Raw genomic sequence first — 15494 nt, 5'->3', positions numbered from 1 at the left:
AGTGTCGTAGTTTCTGCAGAAACATTAAGAAGCACTCCAAGCGGCCGTTCACATATCACGTCTTTTGCGCGCTTAAAAGCCGCGTCTGTCAGCAGATCCGTCTATATGCAGATATATTAGGGATCCGCTGACACACATGGCTTTCAAACGCTCCCGTTGTGCTTTTTTGTGAGCGCTCGGTGAGGAGCATGAAACGCTTATCATTGTAGCCAATCACAGTCATGTCTGTTGAGCGCGTGAACACTATATGGCCAATCAGCGATGTTTTAAAATCGGCTCAACAGCGCTCAAATGTGAGCGGGAAATGGACGTTTTTAAAATTTCAGTACCGAACCAGGTACCGTTTGACAGCCCTACTTACTGACCCCAAAACTTTGAATGGTAGTGCAGAAAAACATGGTTGACAAATATGTGTAGCCTACCTCAAATTCAAGAATTCTTGAAGAACAGCAAAATTTCATGAAAATGCCTCAGATAGTTAAAATATGACAGCACAAAAAAAAAAAGAAAAAAAAAAACTAGAATAATTTAGAATCTAGTTTAGTATTAGTTTAATTAATGTTTAGGATTAATGCTTAATTCATGCATACATTTCTCTCATTCAGGTAAAAACACCCCTGAAAGTCATTTCTAAAGGGAAATGTTACTCCTTAATGAAACATTTCAGATTCTGGAATGAATGTTTATCAGATTTTATGCTAAATCAGTTCATGTGGCCTAACTTGGTAAAGCATGATGCTGACAACTCCCAAGTAAAGAGAGTTTTCCAATTGCATGAGCTACAAACTAGCATGGAAGACTGTAAAAACGAGGGTTACACTGTCAGGATCACACTGAGAGTCCTCCACAAGCTCTGATGAAACAGACGAATATTCCATCCACATGCTGAGCTTGACCACCATTCCTCAACTCACCTCGGTTCCGGTCCGGGGCCTCTCGATAAGACGAGCTGCTGGCCCGCTGTTCATCTGCCACTCGCTGGGCCTGGATCAGAGACCTTCTTGTATTGAAGTGGGAAGATGAGGAAGTCTTTGAAATGATGATTTTCATTCAATTATTATTTTGATTTTTCACATTCTCCCTCAGTTTCTCTTCAAGGACTGATGTTCTTTGAATAATTGCATTTTATGCAGGCACATGCGCAGGCAGGACATGACAGGACCCCCTCCTTTTTTGTGATGTTCCTTAATATCAAAGCGCTTCTTTCTAAATTTGCTTCAAAGAAGGCAGTTTTTCTTCTTTGGCAACACAATTTCCCTTCCCTTGCCAAAGCTCTTCACTGTGTTTCCTGCCAATCTGGACTTTCCCCTAAAATTATTCTTGTCTTCAAGTTATTTATTTGTTTGTGGGTTATATTAATATCTCATTATATGTTCGTGACCTTTGAGATTTCTGTGGTGAGAAGGAAGTGTTGAAGTCACTAGCTGACAATGCCCACCTGGCACACCTGCTATGAAGCTCCTGGCACCCTACAAACCTTTGTCAACCCGAGTGGACAGAGATCCAGCAGCGGGACTGCCAGTCTAGGAAGAGCATCTGATCTTTTGAGGGATGTGGAAGGACTAGACTTTATAGTTTTGACTTTATTCTCTTTCCAAAAAACAGCACATCGCGCTCTTTGAAGCTTTTATTACAGAATGGTTGCGTCACACACACTGCAACGTCTCTACATTGGCTGTTAGCAAAGCTCTTCTGTGATTTATAGAAGCTCAGACGAGGTGATATAAACAAGAGCTTTGTCAGTCCCTTGACAGTGGTTTTCATTTGCTAGCACACTTACTGTATATAGCAGTGTGTCAAAAAGACACTAACAATGTTTTTGTCAATGTGCATCTGTAAAACGTTACGTTCTTTTCACTTCAAAGCACTAGAATAGATATATTTATTTATTTAATGAATTTTTTTTTTGAGTTTGTCTAGTTCCAGTGCAAAAACAATCTTAGTTTAGATGTCTTCGTTGCAGCAGTTTGTCTTTATTTTATTAATTTATTTTTTGGTTTGTTTTATAATTTCAGTATGAAAACAGTCATAGCTAGAAAACTTGCACTGTACATACTGTACATGATTTGCATGAATTGTAAACATTTAATTCATAAATATCATGAATAAAAGTACACATAATTAGTTTTTTTTAAAGAAGAATAATTTTTTTTATATATATAATTTTTTTTTGTTGTTGTTGAACAAGAATTAATGTATTAAAAAGTAGTACATCAGTCTCTGTTTTCTTCATTTGCTGACATTTGCAGCAGTTTGTTCATTTGTATAGTTCCAGTAACTTTTTTATTTTATTTTTTATTTGATTGTTCATATTTTTGAACAAGAATTAATGTATTACAAACTAATACTTATTACAAACTAATAGTTGCAGTAACAAAACTTTTTTATTTTATTTTATTTTATTTTATTTTATTTTATTTTATTTTATTTTATTTTATTTTATTTTATTTTATTTTTAATAGTTCCACTAACAAACCTTTTTATTTTTATTTTATTTTATTTTATTTTATTTTATTGTTCATATTTTTGTATACATTACAAATACTAATACATTAGGCTGTTTTCTCTGTTGCTGACATTTGCAGCGGTTTGTTTATTTGTATAGTTGCAATACCAAATATTTTATTTTATTATTATTTTTATTTTTTTTTTTTTATACTTCCAGTATGAAAACAATCATAGCTAAAAGACAAAAAATGCACTGTACATACAAATTTGCATGAATTGTAAACATTTAATTCCTAAATATCATGAATGAAATGACACAGAATCACTGTTTTTTTATTTTATTTTATTTGAACAAGAATTAATGTATTACAAAGTAAGCTCTGTTTTCTCTGTAATCTAGTGCTTAACCACTGTTATAAAGACTTTCATTTGCTTGCTTTTCTTAGCTTTATTTAACATTTGTTTACTCTTTCATTCTTAAGGTATCGGTACCAAAGATGGTACGGCTGAAAAGGACAAAGATTTCCGAGGGAAGGCCCAGAAACAAGTCCAGTTCAACCCAGGCCAGACCACTGCTACCTGGAAAGTGCGTATCTTGTCGGACGGCCTATACGAACAGTCCGAGACCTTCCAGATCGTCCTGTCAGAGCCTGTCATGGGAGCACTGGAGTTCCCAGAAGCAGCAACGGTGGAAATTGTTGACCCCGGAGATGGTGAGCTCACAAAAAAACATGAAAACATGGGATCCAGGTGCTGGGAATGGGTTAGGGTAGCAACAAAGATCAGTAGGGGGGTTCAAAAGCCAGCATTTTTCAAAAAACGTCAACTCTATGCAAACAAATTCAGATTTCAACCAATCATTAGAAATGTTGATTTAACACGAAATATATTTAGAATATAAATTTCTGTGGGTGATTTACTAACAATGCGCAAATTAAAGAACACAGACGCAACATCTACATTTACATTTTGACCAACGCAATATACCACGTGCAGTGCAAATTAGCGTAGCCGCAAATAAAGAGTAAAGAAATAAAGAAGCCACAGTACATTGAAAAGAACCGGAAGCCAAAAAATTAAGGTTTGCAAGAAGTTTTGATAGACAAGACATTGCGTGACTCCTAGTTGAGGGTTCCAAGTCATCTTTTATTTCCTGAAGCAAATTAAAAATAACATGGCTTGGCAAACGATATGTTCGAATAATGTGTTCTTCTGGCATTCAAAATAAATTAATACATGTGGAAAAAATCCTGCGGTGCCTCCTCCTAGCAAAAATAATTGCAGCCATTTCAAGCGCAAAAAAGACTTTTTTGGGGCGTTAAATAACGGCACAAATACCAGTAATTTGACAATCACAAACGTTAGTAAAACGCATTGTGTGATTCATTTGAATACTCTCCTCTTATAATTTTAGCATCTGAAAGGGAAACGCCTACAAATGCATATTTAAAAGAACACTCCAGTTTTTTTGAAAATAGGCTCATTTTCCAACTCCCCTAGAGTTAAACAGTTGAGTTTTACCGTTTTCGAATCCATTCAGCCGATCTCCGGGTCTGGCGCTAGCACTTTTAGCATTACAAAAATAACTAAATTCTAAATTTGCGCGTCTTTAGTAAAACCTAACAGTACAATTTTAATGCCAAAAGACGTTTGCACTGGCGCAAGCTGACCCTTAGTCTAACATAGGTTATGTTATTTTTTCGCGGAATTTTGAGATGAAACAAACTGAAAATTGTGAGATTTAAACTTGCAATTCTGAGAAATAAAGTCCGAACTGCAAGATATAAACTCACAGTTCTCACTTTTTTTTCTCAGAATTGCAAGTTTATACAGTATTTCGCAATTCTAAAACATGCAGTTGCAAGTTATTAAGTCAGAATTTTGAAATATAAACTCACAATTCTGAGAACATCAGTCTTTTTTCCCCCTCAGAATTGGACATTATACCTCACAATTTCGAGTTTATATCTTACAATTCTGAGAAGTCAGAATTGCGAGAGAAAAATAATAATTGCGAGATACAAACTTGCATTTGCAAGAAAAAAAGTCAGAATTGCGAGATGTAAAATCACAATGATCTTTTTTGTTTTTTGAAACGGACTTCCATATTGTGGACTTAAATATCAGTCAAATATCTGAACTCACAACTGAAATGACAAATATTCAAGTCAATCATTTTACTACTTCTGTGAGCTAAATTATTTCTAACTGAAAAAGATAAAAAAAAAATGTAGAATGGGACTTGATTTTATCAATTAGGAATTAATTGGATTTTGAAAAAGTGGCTGGAGGGGATGGGTTAAAAAATAAAAGTCACTGGCAAGGAAAGTGTTTTTTTTTTTTAGTAGATCAATAAAATGAGCAGCATTGCATTTTATATTTCATATGTTGAAAGTGTTCCTTGTAGGCAATGTAATAATTTGTGTATGAGACAAAGCAAGGGTAAGCCAAAAAATGTGGAGAAGGAGTGTCGGTGTGGGTGGACATCACAGCTGTCACCCTTCTGTACATTGTAATCATAGCATAATATCTCCAGAACATGTGAATAACATCCTGGTGCCTCCTCATCAAAACAGAGCAGCCAAGCCTCTGAAGTTGTGACGGGATCTACGGCTGATTTAGCATGAGCAGTTCCTTTGTTCTCTGATCTGACTGAATGAGCAGTTTCTTCACAGATCTTACACTTACACTGCTTAAGATGGCAAAACTCACACATCTTGTTATATAGAACTTATATATAACTTTGCTCCAAAAAAAGACTTCAAGCCACATTCATCAAAGATCTATTTCGATCTTCTCAATCTTTTTTTTTTCAGTGCTTATTTAAGAGGATAACATCACATAGTCTATTTGAGCTGGGGTGGAGAGATCGATGGAGAAGCACATAACACTGCAGTCACTGTGGCCTCGTATGACATTTATCAGTTACAGAGATAAGGCTGTGTTGTTCCTTTGCACAAAGACATAAAAAACAACTTAATGCCACAGTCTGAAAGGTTAAATCTCATTTAATTATCTTTTGCCTCTAAGGGCATAGAAAGCTTCATGCAGATTCGATCAAGGCATATAATTGAGTTTTTTCTGAAAGAAAACCCGCAAAGCTGTGTGTCCTTAGAGAGCTGCTCAGCCATACATTGTCTCAATAGTGGCTAAAAAAAATATGGATAAAAAGGATTCATTTTTTTGAAATGTTGACTGTGAAGTTGGCTCATAAATAGTGTCACAAATACTATTAACTTCCCATCTTTAGTGTTTTCTACTAGGGTTTATGTGATTCCCATCCCACCTGATAAGGGTTTTCATATCTTTCCCACTACAACGCATCAATGGTTGAGGTTTTCTTATCATGAAGCTTGGGTCTGTCAAATTATTATACAGTTCTGAACCTTTTGACAGCAACGCAGAGAGATCAATCCCGCATTAAAACACAGTAACAGAACCTAAGTTGAACATGCATTTTTTAAAGGTTAGAAACTTTGAGGACTGAAATGTCATGCTCTGACAGAACTTCAGATCTGAAGCACAGCCGAATCCACCTGGACTTCTCACACAATAATGATTTCAGTTACTCTCTCCTGTCTTTGTCTATAAAGTTTTATTTTATATGCATTTATACTAAGTGTGATGGTTGTTTTTTGCCCTAGAATCCACAGTGTTCATCCCCTTGGCTACATACTCGATTGAGGAGGATGTTGGAGAGCTTCTGATTCCTGTGAGAAGATCTGGAGATGTCAGTCAAGAGCTCATGGTTGTCTGCTTCACCCAACAAGGTGAGTTATAATAGAAACTTAAAGGATTATTTCAGATCCAGAATGAAAATGTCCTGATAATTTACTCACCCCTGTGTTATCCAAGATGTTCATGTCTTTCTTTCTTCAGTCGAAAAAAAATTAAGGTTTTTGAGGAAACATTCCAGAATTTTTCTCCATATAGTTGCAAAAGTTCCAAATTGCAGTTTCAACGCAGCTTCAAAGGGTTCTACACGATCTGGAATAAGGGTCTTATCTAGCAAAAACATTGGTCGTTTTCTAAGAAAAATACAAATTTATATATTTTTAAACCACAAATGCTCCTCTTGCACTAACTTGACTTCACACATTACGCATTTACCCATAGGAGGAAGTACCGACCAGAGGTCATGTTAACCGAAAATTGTCCGTCATTGGCCGTCCATCACTTTGACAGATTACACTGAGGGTGATCTATTGTAACTTGTAATTGTAATTCCCACCCCTGTCCAGTTGGAGGCAAGTGTGCTCCAGAACAAAAACGAAACTATCACAAATGTTTTCCTATGCGTTTGACTACGCACAGGTAAGTACGGAAACTACACAATGTATCACGCCACATTAAAGCGCACCAAAACGGTATTTATTGCTTGGATTTCCTAATTAAAATGGACAGATTTTGAAATCTGAGATTGTGTTACGTGTCAAAAGTAACACAAATGAGAATCTATTAAATCGATATAATCTATTAAAATCGAGAAATCGTTTTGTTTTTTGTTTACCCAGCCCTAGCATATTTTGTTGTTTTTAAACACTGCGCTGTCGTCTTGTAGGTTCATGATTAAAAATTAAAATGTGAACAAAAATAAATGCAAAAACGAAAATGACGGACAATGTTAAAGTCTACCGCAACCTCTGGTATCGACCCAATGTTTACAAAGCGAACATGCAAAGAAAGCCAAACGGCCTTTACAAAAAAAGGTAAAACAGCGATGTCGGATGATGTTGAAGTTGGAGGAAAAATTTTTGATTTTTTGCCCTACCCTAGCTTTTTAAACCGAAGTACACAGACGAAAAACTTACCACGCATTTCTAACGTGATGTGTGAAGTCGCACATACGCATTGCAGAGCTAATTTAACCAATAATGATTAAAAAGTATAGAATTTTAAATTTTTTTTAAAGAAGATGACCAATCATTTGGCTAGATAAGACTTACTCCTCGGCTGGAATTGTGTAGAGCTCTTTACAAATTGCAAATAAGACTTTCAACCTGTTGGCCACTATTGAAGTCCATTATATGGAGAAAAATCCTGGAGTGTTTTCCTGGAATGTAATTTCTTTTCGACTGAAGAAAGAAATGCATGAACATCTTAAAAGACATTGGTGTGAGTAAATTATCAGGAAATTATTATTCTGGAAGTGAACTTCTCCTTTAACTTAAAGGTACTTCCATTTCTTACTAACCACATCAAACTTCATGAATTTAAAGTTTCAAGCTCATCAGATTTCTTCAACTACATTTTTGAAGTGCCTTTTATCCCTGACTAAACCTGTGAGATTCAATTTGAATGCTCCAAAATTCCTCTAATCTTCCCTTTATCCTCATCCGTTCAGGTACAGCCAAGGGCACGGTTCCCACCACGGTGCTTTCCTATTCTGACTACATTTCTCGACCCGAGGAACACCACAGCGTGCTGCGTTTCGATAAGGGCGAGACGGAGAAGCACTGCCGTGTGGTCGTCATCGACGACTCTCTCTATGAGCCGGAGGAAAGCTTTAATGTCACCCTCAGCATGCCTATGGGCGGCCGTCTGGGTCAGGAGTTCCCCACCAGCAGGGTCACCATCCTGCCTGATGCAGATGATGGTAAGATGCTTCAATGTGGTGGGTGTGTTTGACTTGTTTGGTACGCTAAGTTTTGTAATGTTTCACCAAGAGAGCAAGTGATGTTTGAGTTTGATGATTAGAGGCTTTAAAAAAAATCTGGGAAATTATCCAGTGGGATTCAGTTCTGCTGTGCATAGTGGAAAATATAATTGCAAGAGTTTGTAACAGTTGCAGGACGTTTTGAGTGGGATTTAACTTAATCAGAAGTGTTTTCCAGCTGTTTAAGTAATGCACACCGAAGACTAGAGTATTCCTAATCTTAAGATATTTATGAGCTCTCTAAAGTTTTTTTTAGGGAGGTAATCTTATAAAACAAACTATTCTTTTAAATCTTTGGGGCACTTGCAGGCTAAGAGATGGTTGAAAGCATTTTTTTTGACAGGTGCTTCCATTCGAGGCAGCAGTCTGGGAAGCTGTCGGAGGCTTTGTTTTAACACGGTCCCGTAGCGATCTAGCTCAGAAATTTGAAGGCAAGATCACACTGAATGTTTAATCTAAATTCATAGGATTTATTGAACACCACAGCAAACCTTGAAATGATTTTCCAGACATAATTCATGAAGTATGAAAGCAAAGAATGGGGGAGTCTCACCTTAAAGTGGGGAGAATGGATTATTTTGTCTGTAGAGAGATAGTTATTATTCCAATATGGTGTTTGGATTTCTTTCTGTCTTTTTGTGCCTGAAAAAATCACCTGTCTGAACCTTTCAGAGTGAAGTTTAGCTTGAAAAAAATGATTTTGGGGAAATTTTAATTAGCAGTATTAGGGCCCAAGCACGGCGGTGTGAGGCCTAAACATGCTTGAAAACTCACGAAACGTAAGTGGCGAAAATTTACATCTGATATAGGTTTCAGAATTAGGTGTGGTAAAATGACTCAATAGCGCCACCTATCTTGAGTTTTCATTGAAAGGTGTGAAGAATGTTGATGTTTTGCCATGAAACAGGAAGTTGGCATTAAATGTCTGATCTGCCCCAAACTTCAGGTGTTTGATAAGAGTACTGTCCTGAACACATACCCATGCCCATATTCAGTTGTAGTCATAGCGCCACCTGCTGGCGACAGGAAGTGGCATATTTTACATTGTAACCAACTCCTAGAGATTTAATGACATCAACATTTTGTTTGGTCAGTCTAGTCTAAAGGCCTTTGCAATGTTAAATTGTGATGTTAAATTGTTCGTGGCAGCCTGACAAAGTTCAATATTTTGCCATTTTTTGTTTAGGCCAGGACTCTTATCAAACATGTTAAGTTTGGGGCATATCAGGCATTGTATGTGTTATAACAACTGATTTTGTTGGGAAACATCGAAATTTGTCAGGCCGACACGAACACGCCCCTCAGTGAAAACTCAAGACAGGAGGCGCTATTGAGCCATTTTGCCACACCCAGTTCTGAAACCTATACCAGACTTAAACTTTTGCCACTTCTGGCGTGTATGCGAGTTTTCGAGCATGTTTAGGCCCTCAAAACTGTGATACATTTTGGAGAATAATAATACTAATACTACTAATAATAATAATAATAAATGGAGCAATTCCAAAAGAGTCCTCGAGGCTCGGGCCCTAACAATCAGTGGTTTATGAAAAATTAAATTGAATTAAATTTTTATGTATATAAAAGTTGGTAATTAAAGAAAGCTTTTCCCGTTTTTTTAGACCAAGCAAAAATTGCACCATGGAGCTTGGGCCTTAATAATCAACGGTTTCTAAAAAAAAAAAAGAATTTTAATTAAATAAAAAAAATTAATTAAATTAAATAAAGCTTTTACCATTTTTAGGCCAAGTAAAATGTATTTAATTTTATGCATAATGAAATTAAAATTCCTCTAATTAAATTAGAAGAAATTCTCTAGAAAAACTTTTATCTAGAAAAAATTTTTAAAACCATCTACTCACCTGCATGTTGCTCAAAATGTGCATTTATCAAATTTAATCAAATTCATAGACTAATTGACTTGAATAATACAAAATCCATAAAATAGCTATGTGTAAAAATATAATTAATATGGGGTTCAAGTTGACATGATAAAGATTACATGATTGTATGATTTTGTTTTTTAAAACTATCCTTTAAGAAAATCAAATCATTCATGACCTGATTAGAAGAATCCAAACCTTAGTCATTTTCTGAGTTAATCTTTACAGAAACTAGTTGTTTTTAATGACAGAAACATAACATAACAGATCCGGTCATGTACATTTTATGCTTAAGCCTTAAGGTTTGATTTTATCTAATATGACTTTAAGTATGCATCAAAAACAGGGCTATCCATTGTGAAGCTGAAAGCTGTCCTCAGGCATGTACATGTCTACGGGTGCACATGTGCATCTGTGCCCCAGAAAGCACCTTATCGCTCATCTCCAGGCGTAGTTACAGGTGCTGTTCTCTATCATATCTCCCCACGGTGCCTCTTTGTTCAGCAACACCTCCGGGCCTCCCCTCCCCTCACAGCTGCCCGGCTATCTCCTGAGACCGATGCTTATCCTGAACAGACAGGGTAGACTGGAAGTAAAAGATACAACAAAACCACAGATTTTTTTAATTTCTACCTACATGGAACTCAGATTCTGCTGGGAAGCAGGAGCCCTCGAGTTTGTGGGAGGCCTGAAATCTATTTGCATTTACGCACGCACACACAAGCCAGAAGAAAAAATCTTTGGCGAATTCAATTTATTCAGTTTGCTTTTGATGTGTAACAGCGTTTGAAGTAATTTGGTTTTACACAAGTAAATCTTTCATTAAAAATCTCATGGAAAACAAAACGTCGGGGAAATCAGATGATGGACAGCCTATGGATTGAAGCTGTCCTATCTCTGGGCAATTGAATAACGGATAGATTGCATTTATTGCTATTTATGGCAGCTTTTTATGGTGGTAAGTGTCCTTCTTTTTAGAGGACAGAGGTTACATGCCTGAAATTCCCAGCAGTTGGTCGCTACGATGTAATTTAAAACTTTGCGTGTCGAATCGCTGTGTTTGAGACTCTAGAGTCAGCTCTGGAGGCGTCAGCACAACTGTGGTGCCACATTGATGTCTCTGTCAAGATTTTTATGAGGGTGGACTTCATGGAATCTTTTCGGGTCTGTAACCCTGTCCAGAATGTCAGCAAGCCATTCCAAATGTCAGGAAAGTGAAACACTGACAGGAAGCATTTGGAGATCAAGTGGCTGAAATAGTAATGGTCTCATTCATGATCCCGTTTACTGACTTTTAGGATAGATAGATAGATAGAGGTGCATCTCCATACATTAGAATGTCGTGGAAAAGTTCATTTATTTCAGTAATTCAACTCAAATTGTGAAACTCATGTACTAAATAAATTCAGTGCACACAGACTGAAGTAGTTGAAGTCTTTGGTTCTTTTAATTGTGATGATTTTGGCTCACATTTAACAAAAACCCACCAGTTCGCTATCTCAACAAATTAGAATATGGTGACACGCCAATCAGCTAATCACTCAAAACACCTGCAAAGGTTTCCTGAGCCTTCAAAATGGTTACTAGGCTACACAATCATACACAATCAAGACTGCTGATCTGACAGTTGTCCAGAAGACAATCATTGACACCCTTCACAAGGAGGGTGAGCCACAAACATTTATTGCCAAAGAAGTTGGCTGATCACAGAGTGCTGTATCCAAGCATGTTAACAGAAAGTTGAGTGGAAGGAAAAAGTGTGGAAGAAAAAGATGCACAACCAACCGAGAGAACCGCAGCTTTGAGAGTCTTGTCAAGCAAAATCGATTCAAGAATTTGGGTGAACTTCACAAGGAATGGACTGAGGCTGGGGTCAAGGCATCAAGGGCCACCACACACAGACGGCGTCAAGAAATTTAGCTACAGTTGTCGTATTCTTCTTGTTAAGCCACTCCTGAACCACAGACAATGTCAGAGGCGTTTTACCTGGGCTAAGGAGAGGAATAAATTGACTGTTGCCCAGTGGTCCACAGTCCTGGACAAGCAAGTTAGGTATTTCATTTGGAAACCAAGGAAGGGTGGAGAAGCTCATAGCCCAAGTTGCTACCTATTGAGGCAGTAATTAAAGCAAAAGGAGCCCCTACCAAGTATTGAGTACATATACAGTAAATGAACATACTTTCCAGAAGGCCAACAGTTCACTAAAAATGTTTTTTTTATTGGTCTTATGAAGTATTCTAGTTGGTGGGTCTTTGTTAAATGTGAGCCAAAATCATCACAGTTAAAAGAACCAAAGACTTAAACTACTTCAGTCTGTGTGCACTGAATTTATTTAATGCACGAGTTTCACAATTTGAGTTGAATTACTGAAATAAATAAACTTTTCCACAACATTCTAATTTATTGAGATGCACCTGTAGATAGATAGATAGATAGATGGTTGTACTCTCGTATTCTGTTAGTTGTGATATTCTTCTTTTTTTATATAAGTTATGTAATAACTGTTATTTATTCAGATTTATGTACGACAGGTCAGATTTTCAGTTTCACAGGTCTTTGGTAATGTTTGAGTTCACTGAAATAGGACAAAAGATGTTTTGTTTAGCACATTTTTTGATTTTCAAGGTGAGGTAAATGACAATTGGAAGTCTCTAACACATATCAGTTCGCAGGTTGATCCTATTTCTTACGGGTGATTTGTCAAGTATAAACACACAGGGTTGCCGTGTAGAAACTGGCTTTGTTTGCATCTTCATTGTTATCTTGTTTTCCATTCCAGACTCTTGGCTGATGTCAAGAATTTGAGCAAGGAGGAGTTAAAAAAAGGAGAGAAAGAGAGAAAACATTGCCTGGAGCTACTGTCTGACAGCAGTGCTGGTTCGCTTTTGCAAATGACGCATACACCTGAAACCTGATCGACTGTTTTTAGACAAGACAGCACCGTGTCAGTGCCACCTACTTAGAGTACTCAGAGCACGCACAGACAGCAACAACTCCGGGTAAAAATAGTCTGCTTAGACTGGACTTTACTGCAGTGGGTTAAAGATTTTCATCTAAACAATAGTTTGTTGTAGTAAATTAGCAAGTTGTTATTATTAGTAGTATTATTGTATTTTTGTGGATGAATGGATAGGTAGACAGACAGATGGGTGGATGGATAAATGAATGGATAGATAGATAGATAGATAGATAGATAGATAGATAGATAGATAGATAGATAGATAGATAGATAGAGGGACTGATAGACAGACAGATAAATAGACAGACGGATGGACAGACAGATAGATAGACGGACGGACGGACGGACAGAAACAAAGGGACAGATAGATGGATGGATGGACGTACGTACGGACGGACAGATAGACACAGACAGAGACAGAGTGACAGATAGATAGATAGACAGACAGAGACACAGACAGAGACAGAGGGACAGATAGACAGACAGATAGATAGATTGAAAGATAGAACGACAGGATGGACAGACAGATAGACAGACAGACGGACGGACAGAGACAGAGGGACAGATAGATAGATAGATAGATAGATAGATTTAGAGATGGATGGACAGACAGAGACAGAAAGACAGATAGATAGACAGACGGACGTACAGGCAGACAGAAAGACAGATAGATAGATAGATAGATAGATAGATAGATAGATAGACAGAGACAGAGGGACAGATAGACAGAGATAGATTGAATTATAGAGAGAACGATATATAGAATGACAGGATGATAGATAGATAGATAGATAGATAGATAGATAGATAGATAGATAGATAGATAGATAGATAGATAGACAGAGACAGAAAGACAGATAGATAGACAGATGGATGTACAGGCAGACAGAAAGACAGATGGAGGGACAGACAGATAGATAGATAGATAGATAGATAGATAGATAGATAGATAGATAGATAGATAGATAGATGGACAGACAGACAGGCAGATGGACAGACAGATAGATAGATAGATAGATAGATAGATAGATAGATAGATAGATAGATAGATAGATAGATAGAGAGATAGACTGACTGACTGACAGACAGACAGGCAGATGGACAGATAGATAAATGGATAGACGGACAGACAGACAGGCAGATGGACAGATAGATAGATAGATAGATAGATAGATAGATAGATAGATTTTGTCTGTCTGTTTGTCTATCTGCCTGTCTATCTATCTGTCTACCTGTCTGTCCATCTGTAGATAGACAGAGAAAGATAGACAGACAGACAGGCAGATACAGTAGATAGACAATAGATAGATGATAGACAGACAGATAGATTGTTCTGCCTTTACCCCAAAACCTCTCATATCTCCCTCATGTAAATCTTTTCAGGTTTTATTATTCTTATATTTTGTTTATAACATATTTAATTGTACAGGTAACAAGAATCAGCTGGCAGCACCATATTTCGAAAATCTGTGTGTTGATAATGAGTGCGGTGGGACGTGTTCTCACACGTTGCGGTAATTGCAGCTGGATATGGCAAATATCACCCTCGCATGCATCGAGGAAGACCTGCGTGTGAGTTATTGTAACTAAAACAAGAGGATACTTGTACCTCAGGATCAGGCTCACTAATATACTGCTTGATGTCAGGCTGTGAATGTGTGCTGGGCTAATAAAGCTATGATTATGGACCACTTGGAGAGAGAGATGGGAAGGAAGGATCCGGAGAGGGCAAAATGAGCTTAGGTGGTTGTCTGTCTGGAGCCTATTATTAAGATTCAGTCTTCCGATTCTGGGTCAGCCCGGAGGAGACGAGGCAGATGTCCTATGGAGAAGTTGGTGACTGAAGGAAATCCTGTTAGGCCAGGTTTCTTTCATCGTCCGTTTGTTGGTTCCTGGCAGTATATTAATTGAAGAAATATTTTGTCAACAATAACCTAAGGGATGCTTCAAAGCAAAATTTAAAGAGAATAAATGCAAACACTTGACGGTAGCCATTGACGTTCATTGTATAGAAAAAATATAACGGCTATCATCAACTGTTCTATCAGATCTTAAATATCTTCTTTGTATTCAACATAAGAAAGAAACTCATACATGTTTGGAGCAACATGAGGGTGTCTAAATGATTAAAAAAATGTTCATCAGGTAATTAAAATGTAAATCTACAGGATTCATATTCATCAATCATCCTTTTTTCTTCTTTTGAGCATATAAAAACTTGGATTTTTGGCTGAAATCTTTCATTTTTTTCTCCACAGTACATGTAGTCACTTTGTAAACAGTCAGTGGCAATGGCAATGTAACATGGCATTAGCCTGCAATCACAGATTTAGCATTGTCAATCACAGCAAGCACCCTGGAGAGTCGACTGTTTTTTTGTTTGTTTTTGTTTCTTGTTTTTTTGCGGTTGAAGTACACGTGTCCTGATACTTTTTTGCAATTGCCTGTTCTGTTTTTTTTTAAAGAAAACTACAGCAAATCAATTCAGCTCCTGTGGAAATGCGTACAGTGTGTTCTTGCGGAGAAACACTTAGCGCTGTGTTAATGTGCT

The 15494-nt window shown here is 37.1% G+C and overlaps 2 protein-coding genes across 2 annotated transcripts in view; both read left to right on the top strand.

The window, feature by feature from the left end:
* c4 (complement component 4) overlaps positions 1-15494 on the top strand; it is a 360913-nt gene that overhangs the window by 173527 nt on the left and 171892 nt on the right. The window lies entirely within an intron of this gene.
* frem2b (FRAS1 related extracellular matrix 2b) overlaps positions 1-15494 on the top strand; it is a 93116-nt gene that overhangs the window by 53908 nt on the left and 23714 nt on the right. The window contains exons 4-6 of the mRNA XM_051129639.1: positions 2931-3161; positions 6093-6218; positions 7793-8044. Of these exons, the coding sequence (XP_050985596.1) occupies positions 2931-3161; positions 6093-6218; positions 7793-8044 (609 nt within the window). The remainder of the gene's footprint in view (positions 1-2930; positions 3162-6092; positions 6219-7792; positions 8045-15494) is intronic.

This window comes from Labeo rohita, chromosome 15, assembly GCF_022985175.1.
Source record: "Labeo rohita strain BAU-BD-2019 chromosome 15, IGBB_LRoh.1.0, whole genome shotgun sequence".
NCBI classification, from domain to species: domain Eukaryota; kingdom Metazoa; phylum Chordata; class Actinopteri; order Cypriniformes; family Cyprinidae; genus Labeo; species Labeo rohita.
The sequence above is the reverse complement of the archived record's forward strand: the minus strand, read 5'-3'. Positions and strand labels throughout refer to the sequence as shown.